The 13751-nt window shown below is 57.5% G+C and overlaps 1 protein-coding gene across 6 annotated transcripts; it reads right to left on the minus strand.

Annotated features, from left to right (window-relative positions):
• Window positions 1-3367: 3367 nt before the first annotated feature.
• Window positions 3368-8458, minus strand: LOC141977684 (uncharacterized). 6 transcript variants are annotated; one of them, XM_074939261.1, is made up of 5 exons: window positions 8001-8458; window positions 5728-5812; window positions 4593-4641; window positions 4331-4493; window positions 3368-3623 (listed from the first exon to the last, which is right to left on the minus strand). In XM_074939261.1, exons 1-4 carry the CDS (start codon window positions 8313-8315, stop codon window positions 4340-4342), a joined length of 603 nt encoding a protein of 200 aa, XP_074795362.1. In that variant the 5' UTR covers window positions 8316-8458; the 3' UTR covers window positions 3368-3623; window positions 4331-4339. The 6 variants fall into 6 exon arrangements, with proteins under 6 accessions (XP_074795362.1, XP_074795359.1, XP_074795358.1 ...); XM_074939258.1 differs by having other exon boundaries at window positions 3368-3768; XM_074939257.1 differs by having other exon boundaries at window positions 3368-3838.
• Window positions 8459-13751: the final 5293 nt, after the last annotated feature.

Raw genomic sequence — 13751 nt, forward strand, 5'->3', positions numbered from 1 at the left:
AGTCCATATTTGCATGCAAATTCATTACCATCAGTAATTAACATATTTAAGATGGTGATTAGCAGACACCTCATTAATATATTCATCCTTGTCGCTGCTTGTTCGTCATTAGCCTATCGCACATTAGCATATCCCTCATTAACGAGTCCTCCCCGGGAAGTGCGGGGCTGGGGGCGAATTGGGGCAGAGCAGCAGGGTGGGATTAACTTTTTGTGGGCCCCCATTGGGGAAATAGGGCATGTGATGGGGGGCGGTCCGCAGAGCGAGGGGCCGGTTGGGGGCAATGGGGCACAGCCCAGCAGTAGGGCTCTGTTTACAAACCCACAACTGCTACGCGAACAGTGGCCCACCCAGCCCTGCGCTGCCAGCGTGCCCCTTCCACACTGACCCCCTGCCCAGTGCCCTACCCTTATGCCCAGCGCCCCCTCGCCCAGAGACCGTCCCCACAGATCCCTATGCCCAGCGCCCCCTCGCCCAGAGACCGTCCCCACAGATCCCTACGCCCTGGGCCCCCTCACCCAGAGACCTCCCCCCTCAGATCCCTATGCCCAGCGCCCTCTCACCCAGAGACCTCCCCCTCAGATCCCTATGCCCAGCACCCCCTGCCCAGAGACCCCTCCTGCTGACCTCCCACCACAACTGCACAGCACCCTGCACACCATACCCCCTGCCCAGCTCCCTCACCCACAGAGCCCCTACTGTCCTGCACCCCCTTCACAGTCCCACCATCACAGCTGTACAGCGCCCCATATTCCTGAGGGAATTCTGCATCAAATTCTGGGTATAATATTTTAAAATTCTGCAATTTGTTTTGACAGTAAATAAATGTGGAAGCTCCGCCATGGCAGTGGGGTGCACAGGCCACTGAGGTGGGAGATCACCCTGCAGCCTCCCCCGCCCCCCTGGGACAGGGACTTGGCAGTGAGGCTGAACCTGACCCTGACACAGCACAAGGGCCATGCCTGCCACAGAAACACCTTGGGGCCCTGCCCCTTTTGCGCCAGGCACACCAGATGTGGGCAGGGAGGCTCAGCCTGGCAGCAGGATCCAAGTGCAGAGGGACTTAGTGTGGAGGGATCCAGCTGGGGGAAAGAGGGTTCTGTGTGGGGGGTAAGAGGGTTCTGTGTGGGGCAATCTGGGTACAGGCAGCTCAGTGAGGGATCTGGATGCACAGGGAGGTTCCAGGTGCAGGGGCAATGGGAGTCTGCAGGGGGGACTAAGTGAAAGTGGTTGGAGCTCAGCAGGTGGGGGGGGTCTGAGTTCAGGGGAGGTGGGGTTCATTTGGGTGGGGGTCCAGGGGTAGGTGGTTGGGGCTCAGTGGGGAGGCTCATTGGGGTGGTACAGATGCAGGTATAGGTGATGACTCTTGGTTTTGCTGATGGGTGCCCCATCCCGGCTCCGCCCCCTTCCCCAAGGGTCCCCCCTCCCACTCTGCCCCACTCCACCTCTTCCTGCCCCCACTCTGCCCCCTCCCTTTAGGTCCTCTCCCCAGAGCATCTCCTGCCCACTGCTCACTCCTTTCTGCCTCCTCCTGCCTTGAAGGCGAGGGAGGAGGGGTGTTTGGGAGGACTCAGCCTCCCCCAAAACTGGCAATTTTCAGCGTATTTATACACGTTTTTCATATTCTGTTATTGAATGTGTGTCTGTCATTGGCATCTGAACAACGTAATCATTATTAAAATAGTCATGAAATACATCATTACATGGTCATGAATTACAGTATATTAAACTCATTACACCCAGCGACAAGCTGTCTTCACTAACACCCCAGTTTAAAGACATTACCTTCGCTCTGGGCTTCACGCCTGCTTAGGGCCTGTTTGGGAGCTGAGGCCACTGATAGCTGTGGGAAGAAGGTGGATGGGAGGGACAAGAAATGGAGAGTCTCTCTCCTCTCCCCTCCTCTCGCTCTCCCCGCCCCTTTCTCTTCTCTAAGTCCTTGCTCCCCTTCCTGATGTTTCCCCCTTCTTGCTTCCCACCTACGTCCCTTTCCCCATCTCTCCCTGCTCCCCACCTCCTAGTGCCTCTGTCTAGTGCCTGCTCCCACCCACACACTCAAAGTGGCAGAGGAGGTTCCCCCTCCTTGGGTGGGAAGGTTGCCTAGTGGTTAAGGCACAGGCCACGGGCTCACGTGTTCTGGGTTTGATTCCCTGCTCTGCCACAGACTCCCTACTTAGCCTTGGGAAAGTCATTTCACCTCTGGGTGCCCTAGATCCCACCTGGGGCTAATACTGACCCTGCCTCCTAGGCTAAATCCATTCATGGCTGTGTGGTGATGGGGGAAATGGAGATACCCAGGTGGGTAGATTTGGGCTGAATTTCTCCACAGCCGGGGAGCGAGAGCCAGCTCTGCAGGGGGGACGGGAGAGGGGCGGGGGGCTCAGGCCAGCTCGGCAGAGTGTGGCTGGGGCTCCCGAGCCGGGGACTTGAGCCCAAGAGGTGTGGGGCGACCCTCGGCGAGCCGGGGCTGGCTGCTGCTGAACCCTACGGCTTTTGTGCGTCTCTGTGTGAGACTCGCTCAGCCGCTGCCGGAGCAGGGAGGCAGGGAACAGCTGATCCCGCAGGAAAAGCGCCGCCGAGCCGAGCCGAGCCGAGGGGAGGGAGGCCGGCCGCTGCGTCCCGGCCCCGGGCAGCCCAGCCGGCCGCCAGCGCGGGGACGGGGAGCGCCCCCGGGGTGCAAGGGGGGGCTGCCTTCACCCCTGCCGGCCCCGCAGCGCCCCGGTCTCACCTCAGCCCGACGGGACGCGCCAGGGCCCGGGAAGTCCCGGCTGGTCGGTTTCGGTTCCGCCCCTCCCAGGCTTCGGTTTCGTTTCTCTGCCGGAGCTGCCGCGGGGCGGGGAGGGGGGTGGGACTGGTCCGGCCCGGCGGCGAACCCCTGGGGCCAGAGGGGGCGCTCCGGAGTTCATGGGGGACCCCAAAACTCTGGGGACAGCGGGCCGGGCAGCTGGCTTCTGGCTTGCCCCCCCCCCGTTGCCACCCAGCGGGGTTAAAGGGCACCCCCCCAGCTCCTGGCGGGGCAGAGGCATGGGGCTCCCTGCTCCAGGAGCAACAGCAAAGCCCCCTCCCCATAGGAGCAGCGGGGGTCCCCTCTCTGCAGTGCTGGCAGTGGGGCCCTAGGCATGGGCCCACAGCGCTTTCCCCTAAGAGCGCCCTGTGCAGAACCCATCACCCCAGCCCAGGAGCAGGGAGGGGGGTTTGCCCCGTGCTCCAAACTAGCAGCAAAGTTTGAGCTGCCCCTTCCCTGCTCTCTGAAGGCAGGTCAGGCGTGCGATGGCCACGAACACGGCTCCGGGGCTGCTCACTCTGAGCCCCGTGTCTCTGATCGGGCAGGACGTGGGAGGACAAATGACAGCACAAACCTTTGGGGCTGGCAACATTTTATTAGAAAAATAGAAACCCTAAGGGAGCAGCAAATACCCCAGCTGGGGCTTAACCCTGCTCAGGGCAACCGTCGTCTGGGGCAATCTCCAGCCAAGAAACCCCAGGGGCTCTGGATGAATTGGCGCCTTCCTCCCTGTGCTCTTCACCCTCTGGATCTTCTTCACTCTTTCCCCATCGTCTTCCAGTGCTGGGCAGGACCCGAGATCCTTCCGCCAGGGCTGGGCTGGGCAGGAGCCGTCTCCCTGCGCAACCCAGGGGAAATGCCAAGCAAGCTAGTAACTTAGAATAGTTCCCGTGAGCGTTTTGGGGATGGGGGCAAGCTGGCTGCACTATGCAGTGCACCGTGTTCCCGTGGGGATTCTCCACTCTCCCGCTGCGTGGTCAGCCCTGAAACACAAATCCCAAGGGACAGAGAGCGTCCTGCGTCACCCACCACCGAACCACTGCACTGAGCTACCTAATAGCAGAGGGGAGAGAGAAAGGGGAGATGGGGAGTGAGGGTGGCTTTGTGTTTATGGCATGGGGCTGGTACTCTGCAGATCTAGGGTCAAGTCCTGGCTCTGCCCTGTGTTCCTGGGGTGATTCACTCGTCTCCTTGGGCCTCAGCCCCCCCCCCATCTGTAAAAGGGAGGGTAAGGATCCTTCCTTTGCCTGGCTTGGGTACTCCCAGTGTGGACTGGGCAGGCCTGTGTCTCCGTGCCTGGTACAGCTGGGTACCGCAAGCCCTGCCAAGCTGGGGAGAGGCTTGGAATGGGACGGAGAGGTACAGGGCCATGCTGCAGGGCAGGAGGAAGCTCTCATGCTGCGGAGGTAGTGGCTGAAGGCAGGAGCTGTCTCAGTTGGAGGGGACAGAATGGGGCCCTGCAGCCTAAGAGCGTGGGGGTGAGATAGCAGGAGGGCGGGGAATTGAACCGAGTCCACATCCAGGCTCCTCAGTACCTGTACAAACCTGCTTCTCTCACAGGAGTAGGATCCTGGTGAGGGACAGAGCCAGCAGGCTCAGGTAGCCGGCCATGATTGGGATCCGGAGGCTGCTCCCAGCAGAGCTCTGATTCTTCTGGCTATGGAGCTGCTGCTGTTCCAGCTGCCGGATGGCAGCTTGCAGTTTATCACTGGGAGAACAAGTGAAAGGGAAGGAGATGGTAGCAGAGAGCTCTGGGCCCCCCCCCCCCCCAGTGCAGCCCGATGGGGCAGGGACGGGCTGGTCTCACCTATGCTGCTGAGCCTCCTGGAGCTGCTGTCTGAGCTTGACTATTTCACCTGGAAGACGACAGACGGGACACAGACGCCAGTGCCAGTCAGATAAGGCAGCGTGCTTTTCCCCCAGCGTGCGCCCCCCCCCCCTTCGAGCGCATCCCTACATCCTAGGGTTCCCTCAACACCCCCACCCCTCTGTCTGCCTCATTGGGGACAGCTGCCTGCACTGTACCTCCTGCCTCTATTTCAGATGAGCCAGGCCCCTGTGTCAATGGGGCTGAGGGTCAAAGGAAAGTTTTGGGTGCTGGAGGGGCTGGTCATCACCATGCTGATACGAACACAGGATCGGGCCCTGCCTATTTTTCTCCCCCATCCCTTTATCAGCCAAGAAGATTTTGGCTTTCTGCAGTTGATGATGATGATAATTTACTGGATTGTGGCAGCACCTGGGACCCCCAGCCATGGGCGAGGGCCCCACGGTGCTAGGCGCTGTAAAAACCCATGACAAAAAGATGCTCCCTGCCCCATGGAGGTAACAATCTCAGTAGAAGACAAGAGATAACAGGTGGATATAGACACACTGGAATGTACAAGGAAGGACAGCTCAGCGTCTGTGCCCTGCCCAGTCCTTGGTCTCTCTGCTGGGGCTGCCACTGGCTGCTGGCTCTGGTGGGTGTTTTTGGGCTGGAGACCTTTGTCCCCTTTGAACCAGGCTGAGCTTATCGTAACAGTCAGCAAACAGCACCTAGGGCACCAGCGACCTAGGGGTGCAAGGCTACATAGCCGATTACCAACCTCATGAGCCAACCAGTTCCCCGTCCCCACGAGGAGTGGGGAAGTAGGTCCCAGTTCAGGGCAGCAGAAAATCCCCCTCCTGCAGTGACCTGGCCTCCTGGCTCTGAGCAGGCTGGCCCAGGTCATATTGAATCTGGAGGGTTTGTCCTGATGCCGCCACTCCTGTAATGTTACTTGGATCTGGCTGAGAGGACTTGGCCCAGCACATGGGGCTTCACACTTCCATGACCGTGGCCCAGGAAGCTCCATGCGTGCACCCCAGAAAGGCGTCCCCTGTCTTAGAGAGGACCTCTCCTAAGCCACCCAAAGGGTTGGTGGCCATTAGCCAGGAGCTGCCCAGAGCAGCTGTCTTACCTTGTACCCGTCCTTGCTCCGTGTCTCGGCCTCCCAGCTGGGTGATTTCATCCTTCAGGGCAGTGATGTTGTTTTGCAGGTCGTGCTGAGCGAGAAAACGAAAGAGAAGAATCAGCATCTCTGACAGTGACGCACACAGGAAATCCCTTGCCCACTTGTGCTGTGCAGGCTGCAGCCACCTCTGAGGCGGAAGGTGGAAGCTCAGAAAAACACCACAGGGCAGCTTAATGACTGTGGACACCTACTCATTGCTGTTCCACGGGGAGCAGAGTGGAATTACTGGAGATGGATGAACAGCCTGAAAGCTGGCACCTCCAGCAATAACCGTAGCCCGGGGCCGGGGCACTGCTCTGCATGGATTCACAGGGAATGGAGCCTCCTACTGCAGCACCAGGCCCATGGCCTTCAGGCCTCGGTGAACAGGCCTCTCAGGCTATTATCTGATAGGTGCCTTATTTTTTCCTAGTTCAAGGTTCCCCTTTCCCCAGCTCTGTCCCGGCTAACACCCAAATCAGCCTTTCATCCTCTCGTGGAGAACTGGACTTGAATCCAGTGGTGCTGGCACGTGGGGGTGCACGTGTCCTGGAGTCCCCGGGCAAGGCTCTGGAGCTGCTCCCTACGAAGCCAGGCAGGACTCTGGGGAAGTCTCCTCTCTGGGAGCAGCCTGTCCCCAGGGCAAGAAGCTCATACGACTTCCACCTTCCTGGGTCTGACCTCGGAGCATTCAGCGTCCTCTGCCCCTCCGTGCGCTTCCCACAGCGAGTCCGCCCAGGCGGGGTCCTGGGGAAGCCAGAGGGTCCTGCACTCCAACTTTGAAAGTCAGACGTGACTCTCAGCCAGCCAGTAAAACAGAGGTTTATGAGACGACAGGAACATGGTCTAACACAGAGCTTGTAGGTGCAGAGAACAGGACCCCTCAGCCACGTCCATTTTGGGGGGCAGTGAGCCAGACAACCACGTCTGCACTTCACTCCTCGTCCCCAGCCAGCCCCAACCGACTCCCCCTGCAGCCCCTCCTCCTCTGGGCTTTGTCCCTTTCCCGGTCCAGGAGATCACCTGATTCCTTTGTTTTCCAACCCTTTAGCTCTCACCTTTGTAAGGGGGAAGGGCCCAGGCCATCAGTTGCCAGGAGACAGTGTCAGCCATTTATGTACCCTGGCCCTTTGCTCTACAACAATGACACCCCCTGCCTTATCCTACCACCTAGAGACTTAAGAAATGCATAGGGGAAACTGAGGCACCCCTACAGTATTCAGAGGAAACATTAAGAACAGTCCCGCTTTGTCACAGCATGTTAGACCAGACCCACTGGACCTGCAGGACCTGGGGTTCTTCCGTTCCAGATCTCCAGGACAGCCTGGATCAATGATAGGAGACGACCAGATCTGATGCTCAGGAACAAACAGGAACAGAGGGTCAGGAACAGGCCATCGAACACAGACTGACTAGACCAGCCAGCTTTGCACTACTAAAGGGCCCTCATCTTCACGTCTGTCTGTTCCGCTCAATCCCGTCTCTTCACTTCCTCTTGATTTCCCTCCTTCCCCTGCTTCCCCCAGTTTCGTCCCAGACTCAGATTCTCTCTGTCTCTGGCAGGCTCCACGCTGCCTGCTGCTGTCCCCCCTGTCTCTCCAGCTGTCACTTCCCCACTCTCTGAGGGGAGAGACCACCTCCTCTCCAGAGAACAGGACAGTGCATTCCCCAGGCCAGCCTGCACGCCACAGCTCCCCAGACAGGGTCGAGTCCCTGCACCATGTTTACGCAGACATGTGCAGAGAAGGAAATTAATTTGAGCCGTAATAAAAAGCCACCAGGGACCAAGGGGACACCCAGGGCTAGTGCAGCCGCCTCTCACCCCTGCAAATCCTGCATCAGGGAGCACGTGAAATGAGCTGCGTGGGAGTCTTCCCAGCCCACCCCACAGAGCAACGGGACAAATCCCTTGCTGAGGGAAGCTCCAGGGTGGACCAAAGGGGCGATGCACGTGACGGTGTGGGGAGCCCAGAGCTGGAGCAGCACTGGGGGCTGTGGGGAGGGACCCTGGAGAAAGCTGCATGTGCTGGGGGATGGGTATTGACAAGCAACAAGACAGTTCATGGCAGCATTTGGAAGAGCAGCCTGGAATGGTCCCCTGACTGACAGCTGCTCAGGGCAGGGCCTGGCGCTGGTACCTTTGCACAGCCCCCAGCACTGTGCCACCCTGATCCTGGACAGGGCCTCCTGGGCGCTACCCTATACCAATATTAAACAGCAACAACATCCAAAGCACCCACCGTCAGGCTCCTGCAGGAGTCCCAGCGCCCACGCATCTCCCAAAGGGTCTGATTGGTGCCAGCCAGCTCCGACCGCAGCGCCGTGACCTCTGCCCTCACCCCGTCCCGCTGCTTTTCCAGGGCCCCCTTGTCCTCCTCCAGCTTGGCGAGTTTCCCCATCAGAGCTGAGGTGTCATTCTTCAGCTGCTCCTGGCACTGTCTCAGCCGGGTCGGGGCTAAGGAGATATAGACCACACAGCCAATCAGACCAGTTGTCACTAAGATGAGGGCAACTAACAGGAAAATACAGGACCGTGTCTTCCCATTGTTCCCCATGCTTTTGTTCTCCAAAAACAGGGGGTGGGGGATGGTTCAGCAACTAGTGCTCATCCCAGTATATCGAGCTCCTTCTTCTCTGCAGCTGCAGCCACCCGATGTGAATCTTGCTGAGCTGACAGCCCGGCAGCCTCGCCCTGCCAAAAGGAAGAGTTGCTTTTGCCCTCTAGTGTTTCTTGTTGTGCTCCTCATTAGCATACCGGACGCGTTCCCCAGAGTTCCTGTTCTGGGGGGAGATGGACTTCCTCAGGAGATTGTGTGGTTTGAGGGAGTCAGAGAGTCCTGGGCTGGGATGGATTTTGGCTGTAGACCCAGCGCTCTGCCCAGCTGCGATGTAACGGGGCTGGCTGGGAGAGGCTGGGAGTGCTGCAAAGGGCTGTCATGGCTAGTGGTGCTCTGGGCTACCATGCAGGAGACCTGGATTTGAGTCCCTGTCCCTCACCTTCCCTGGGCTGCCAGCAGCTCTCTGCCAGGGGGCACACCTGGCTCCAAGTCCATTCCCGTTGCTCTGCTCTGCCGTGCCAGGAATTGGCGGCTGTGATTGCAGAGCCACTGGCCATTATCTTTGAAAACTCGTGGCGAACGGGGGAAGTCCCGGATGACTGGAAAAAGGCTAATGTAGTGCCCATCTTTAAAAAAGGGAAGAAGGAGGATCCTGGGAACTACAGGCCAGTCAGCCTCACCTCAGTCCCCGGAAAAATCATGGAGCAGGTCCTCAAAGAATCCATCCTGAAGCACTTACATGAGAGGAAAGTGATCAGGAACAGTCAGCATGGATTCACCAAGGGAAGGTCATACCTGACTAATCTAATCTTCTTCTATGATGAGATTACTGGTTCTGTGGATGAAGGGAAAGCAGTGGATTTATTGTTTCTTGACTTTAGCAAAACTTTTGACACGGTCTCCCACAGTATTCTTGTCAGCAAGTTAAAGAAGTATGGGCTGGATGAATGCACTGTAAGGTGGATAAAAAGTTGGCTAGATTGTCGGGCTCAGCGGGTAGTGATCAATGGCTCCATGTCTAGTTGGCAGCCGGTGTCAAGTGGAGTGCCCCAGGGGTCGGTCCTGGGGCCGGTTTTGTTCAATATCTTCATAAATGATCTGGAGGATGGTGTGGATTGCACCCTCAGCAAATTTGCGGATGATACTAAACTAGGAGGAGTGGTAGATACGCTGGAGGGCAGGGATAGGATACAGAGGGACCTAGACAAATTGGAGGATTGGGCCAAAAGAAATCTGATGAGGTTCAATAAGGATAAGTGCAGGGTCCTGCACTTAGGACGGAAGAACCCAATGCACCGCTACAGACTAGGGACGGAATGGCTAGGCAGCAGTTCTGCGGAAAAGGACCTAGAGGTGACAGTGGACGAGAAGCTGGATATGAGTCAGCAGTGTGCCCTTGTTGCCAAGAAGGCCAATGGCATTTTGGGATGTATAAGTAGGGGCATAGCGAGCAGATCGAGGGACGTGATCGTTCCCCTCTATTCGACATTGGTGAGGCCTCATCTGAAGTACCGTGTCCAGTTTTGGGCCCCACACTACAAGAAGGATGTGGATAAATTGGAGAGAGTCCAGCGAAGGGCAACAAAAATGATTAGGGGTCTGGAACACATGACTTATGAGGAGAGGCTGAGGGAACTGGGATTGTTTAGTCTGCAGAAGAGAAGAATGAGGGGGGATTTGATAGCTGCTTTCAACTACCTGAGAGGTGGTTCCAGAGAGGATGATTCTAGACTATTCTCAGTGGTAGAAGAGGACAGGACAAGGAGTAATGGTCTCAAGTTGCAGTGGGGGAGGTTTAGGTTGGATGTTAGGAAAAACTTTTTCACTAGGAGGGTGGTGAAACACTGGAATGTGTTACCTAGGGAGGTGGTAGAATCTCCTTCCTTAGAAGTTTTTAAGGTCAGGCTTGACAAAGCCCTGGCTGGGATGATTTAATTGGGGATTGGTCCTGCTTTGAGCAGGGGGTTGGACTAGATGACCTCCTGAGTTCCCTTCCAACCCTGATATTCTATGATTCTATGATTCCTGCCGGGTAGTGCTCTGCCACGTAGGGGGCACGGGCCTGATCTCTGGACCCCCACCACTGGCAGAGCTCGGGAGTGCTGGTTCCAGGCTGGGTTGTGCCTTCTGTGCAGTGGAAGGCCCATGGGCTGCTCTAACCCTGCAGGAGACCGGGTGGATCCCTGCCCGGAGTTGGCAGAGGCTGGAAACCCTGCAGCCCAGACAGCCTTGGTGCTTAGCACCGGGTTCCATCCCCTTCGGCTGGAGGCCTGGCCGGTGCTTTGCCGGGCTGCGTAGGGGAGCTGCAGTCTGTGCCCCGTTCTGGTCTCCTTAGCTTTTAGGGGCAGGGCAGGGGGCACTGAGAGGGGAGCTCTGCTGAGCCTGGGACGGGCCATGTGGGCCAGATGCCCTGAGGTGCTGGTGGGGCTCTGTGTGCTGAGCTCCCCCTGGAGAAAGGGGCTTTTACTTGGGCTGGGGGCAGAACAGGAGCTGCTGGGGCCTCTGGCACTGGGGGACCTGGGGCAGTGCCATGTCCTCCCCCTGCTGGGACCTCTGCCAACTCGAGCTGGTCCTGAATAGACCCCTGGAAGCAGCACCCTGGGGAGGTCTCTGGGTTAGAGGACCCCCCCCCAGCTCTGGGGCTCCTGGGGGTTATTTTGAGCCATGTTTCATTCTCTTTCCACCTCCCTGCATGATGATAAAATAACAACGGGCCATTGTCGATGGATAACGTGCTGCCCACCAGTCGCAACCTGAATTCACCATCCCACCCGCCCACCCAGGGTGGGAGCAGGTGAGCTTTGTCCCTGTTTCACATGATGGCGTGGGGGGGATCTGGGGCACAGAGAGGCCATGGCTGCCAGGCAGAGCCATCTCCTGACCCTGGCTGGGGCAGCTCAGCAGGGCAGGGGGTGGAGCTGGGGGAGGAGAGTGGTCCCCACTAACCCAAGCACCCCAACCCCCCCGCCCCCCGAGTGGCTGCAGGGCCGTCGCTGCTTCCCTTCCACCAGCACCCGCACCCACTCACCAGTGTAATCCCCCCCACACACACATGCGCGGCCGCTAGGTTTCATTTCTCGGAAGAAGCTGCTACACAGGGCAGCGGGGGGGCGAAGGGGGGAGCCTGAGTGAAGGGGGGGCAGGGCAGAAGGGCTGAGAAAGGGGCTAATTTACCTGCAGCTCACAACTTTGGGGCTTTTTCTTTTTTTTGTTCAGAGAAAAATTTCTTTCTTTTTGTCTTTTTATATCCCTCCTCCCCAACACAATAAATAACCCAAGGTCATTCTTCCTCCCCTGCTGAGCCAGCTGCCAGCCTGCTCCTTGGGCCCTTCTCCCCAGCCCCCCAAAACCAGCCAGGCCCCTGCTCCAGCCTGTGGGGGGGGTTTGCTCGGATCCACGGGCAGGGGCTGGGCTCCACGTCGGGAGAGCGGGTGAGGAAGAAGCGCTGGGTCCAGACCCGCTAGAACTGCCTGGCCTGTGGCTGCTACGTGGCAGAGAACCCCACAAGCCAACCCGCCTGTTGGCTGTGTTGGCCTGGCAGGAGCTGGGGGCGGCCGGGGGTGTTTGGTGGATAATGGACTTTGCATTGATGATTATTATTATGTACAGCTCCTAGCACAGCGGGGTCCTGGCCCATTGCTGGGGTTCTTTTGATAGGTACTGCCACAGGGTGGTTGCCCCTTTAAGGGGAGGGGGCTGATCCAGCCCCCTGTGACTGATCGTTTACCCCTTCCCTGGGGGTGGGCAGGCATGGGAGCTGGACCTAAGAAGGGGTTAATGGGAGCATCCGGGCCTTATCAGACCCACTCTGCTGCATTTGGGGGAAGGGGGATGTCAGGCAGGGTGGGGATAGGAGGAGGAAGCTATGGGGTGCTGGAGCAGACAGTACACTAGGGGGACGGGGGGAAGTGAGACAGTCCCCGTAGCGGGCCCTGGGGAGAGACAGAGGGCTGGCACTGGATGCGGGAGAGGGGTTCTGTTGTGGGTCTGAGAGAGGAGCAGAAGATGACAGTACAAGCTGGAACAGGCTCTGTCTTTAAACACACTAGGGCAGCGATACTCAGACCAAGGCTCGGGACCCACCAGTGGCTCTTTCATGCGTCTCCGGCGGCTCCACCGGGTGATTTAATTATTAACCCCTCCATGTTCTTAACCAATCAGGCGGATCTTACCATGTTCTTAACCAGTCTCTGGCTCAGGAAAGAGAGCCTTCGAAGGTAAGGCTCATCATCTGAAGTCTGGATAACACCTCAGTCGGATAAGCGTGGCTGATTGTCGTTGATAAAATACTAATTGCTACTCAGTCTTTTTGCTGTGGGAGAATCATAGACACGAAATATTTCCCCATCGCACTGTTTAAATATGGACAGCGAGCGCTATAATAAATGAAACAATGAATTCCCACCACGGTGGCTCTTTAGGTAAATGATGTAGGCCAGGGGTGGCCAAACTGAGCTTGGGAAGGAGCCAGAATTTACCAATGTGCATTGCCAAAGAGCCCCAGGAAAACGTCAGCAGCCCCCCGTCTGCTCCCCACCCCACCCCCAGCGCCTCCCGCCACCGGCAGCCCTGCTGATCAGTGCCTCCCCCCGCACTTCCCGATCAGCTGTTTCGTGGCGTGCAGGAGGTTCGGGGGGGCGGGGGAGGAGGAGCGAGGGCATGGCACGCCCAGGGGAGGGGGTAGGAAGGGGGGCAGTGGGGGCAGGGGCTGGGGCAGAGCCAGGGGTTCCAATGTGCCCCCTCACCCGACACATTGGAAATTTGGCACCTGTAGCTCCAGCCCCGGAGTCGGTGCCTAGACAAGGAGCCGCACGTTAACTTCTGAAGAGCCGCATGAGGGTCCGGAGCTGCAGGTTGGCCACCCCTGGTGTAGGCCAACAGCCGAATGGGAAGAAATTGTCTCAAGTAAAATTGTTCTCCGTTTTGTTTATTTTGCCTTATACTCCATTTTGCTAGCTTTGAATTAGTAAATAGAAATCGTTCTGAGTTTATTCTTTGCTGATTGTGTTAACATTTGCTCTTAGAAGGATAGCCGTTTTAGGGCTGTAATTGCCTTATTTTACTGTTTGGTGTGAGTGAAGGATGTCTGGTAATGAACTGAGCCAGGACAACTGGGCCGGATGGTCAAGAAGGGAGTGGAGGAGTCAAGAGGCGCCAACTTTATTATCAATCACCCGGATTGATGACCTCAGGCAAAGGCCTACACCCCAAGGACGAACTGAGGAGCTGAGTCAGAGGGACAGATAAGAAACAGCTGCAGATCCTCCCAGTAACAACTCAAAATAATGCTAAACAGAGCAACCTTGAATACCTCGTGACTGACAGCTCCACGGTGACACAGCAAGATCCATAGACTTGTATGGGATCTTATCACTATAAAAGAAGGGTGTATGGCCATGGGACTTTGGGTTCATTCTGCATCAACCTCAGAGC

Source organism: Natator depressus, chromosome 25, assembly GCF_965152275.1.
Source record: "Natator depressus isolate rNatDep1 chromosome 25, rNatDep2.hap1, whole genome shotgun sequence".
NCBI lineage: Eukaryota > Metazoa > Chordata > Testudines > Cheloniidae > Natator > Natator depressus.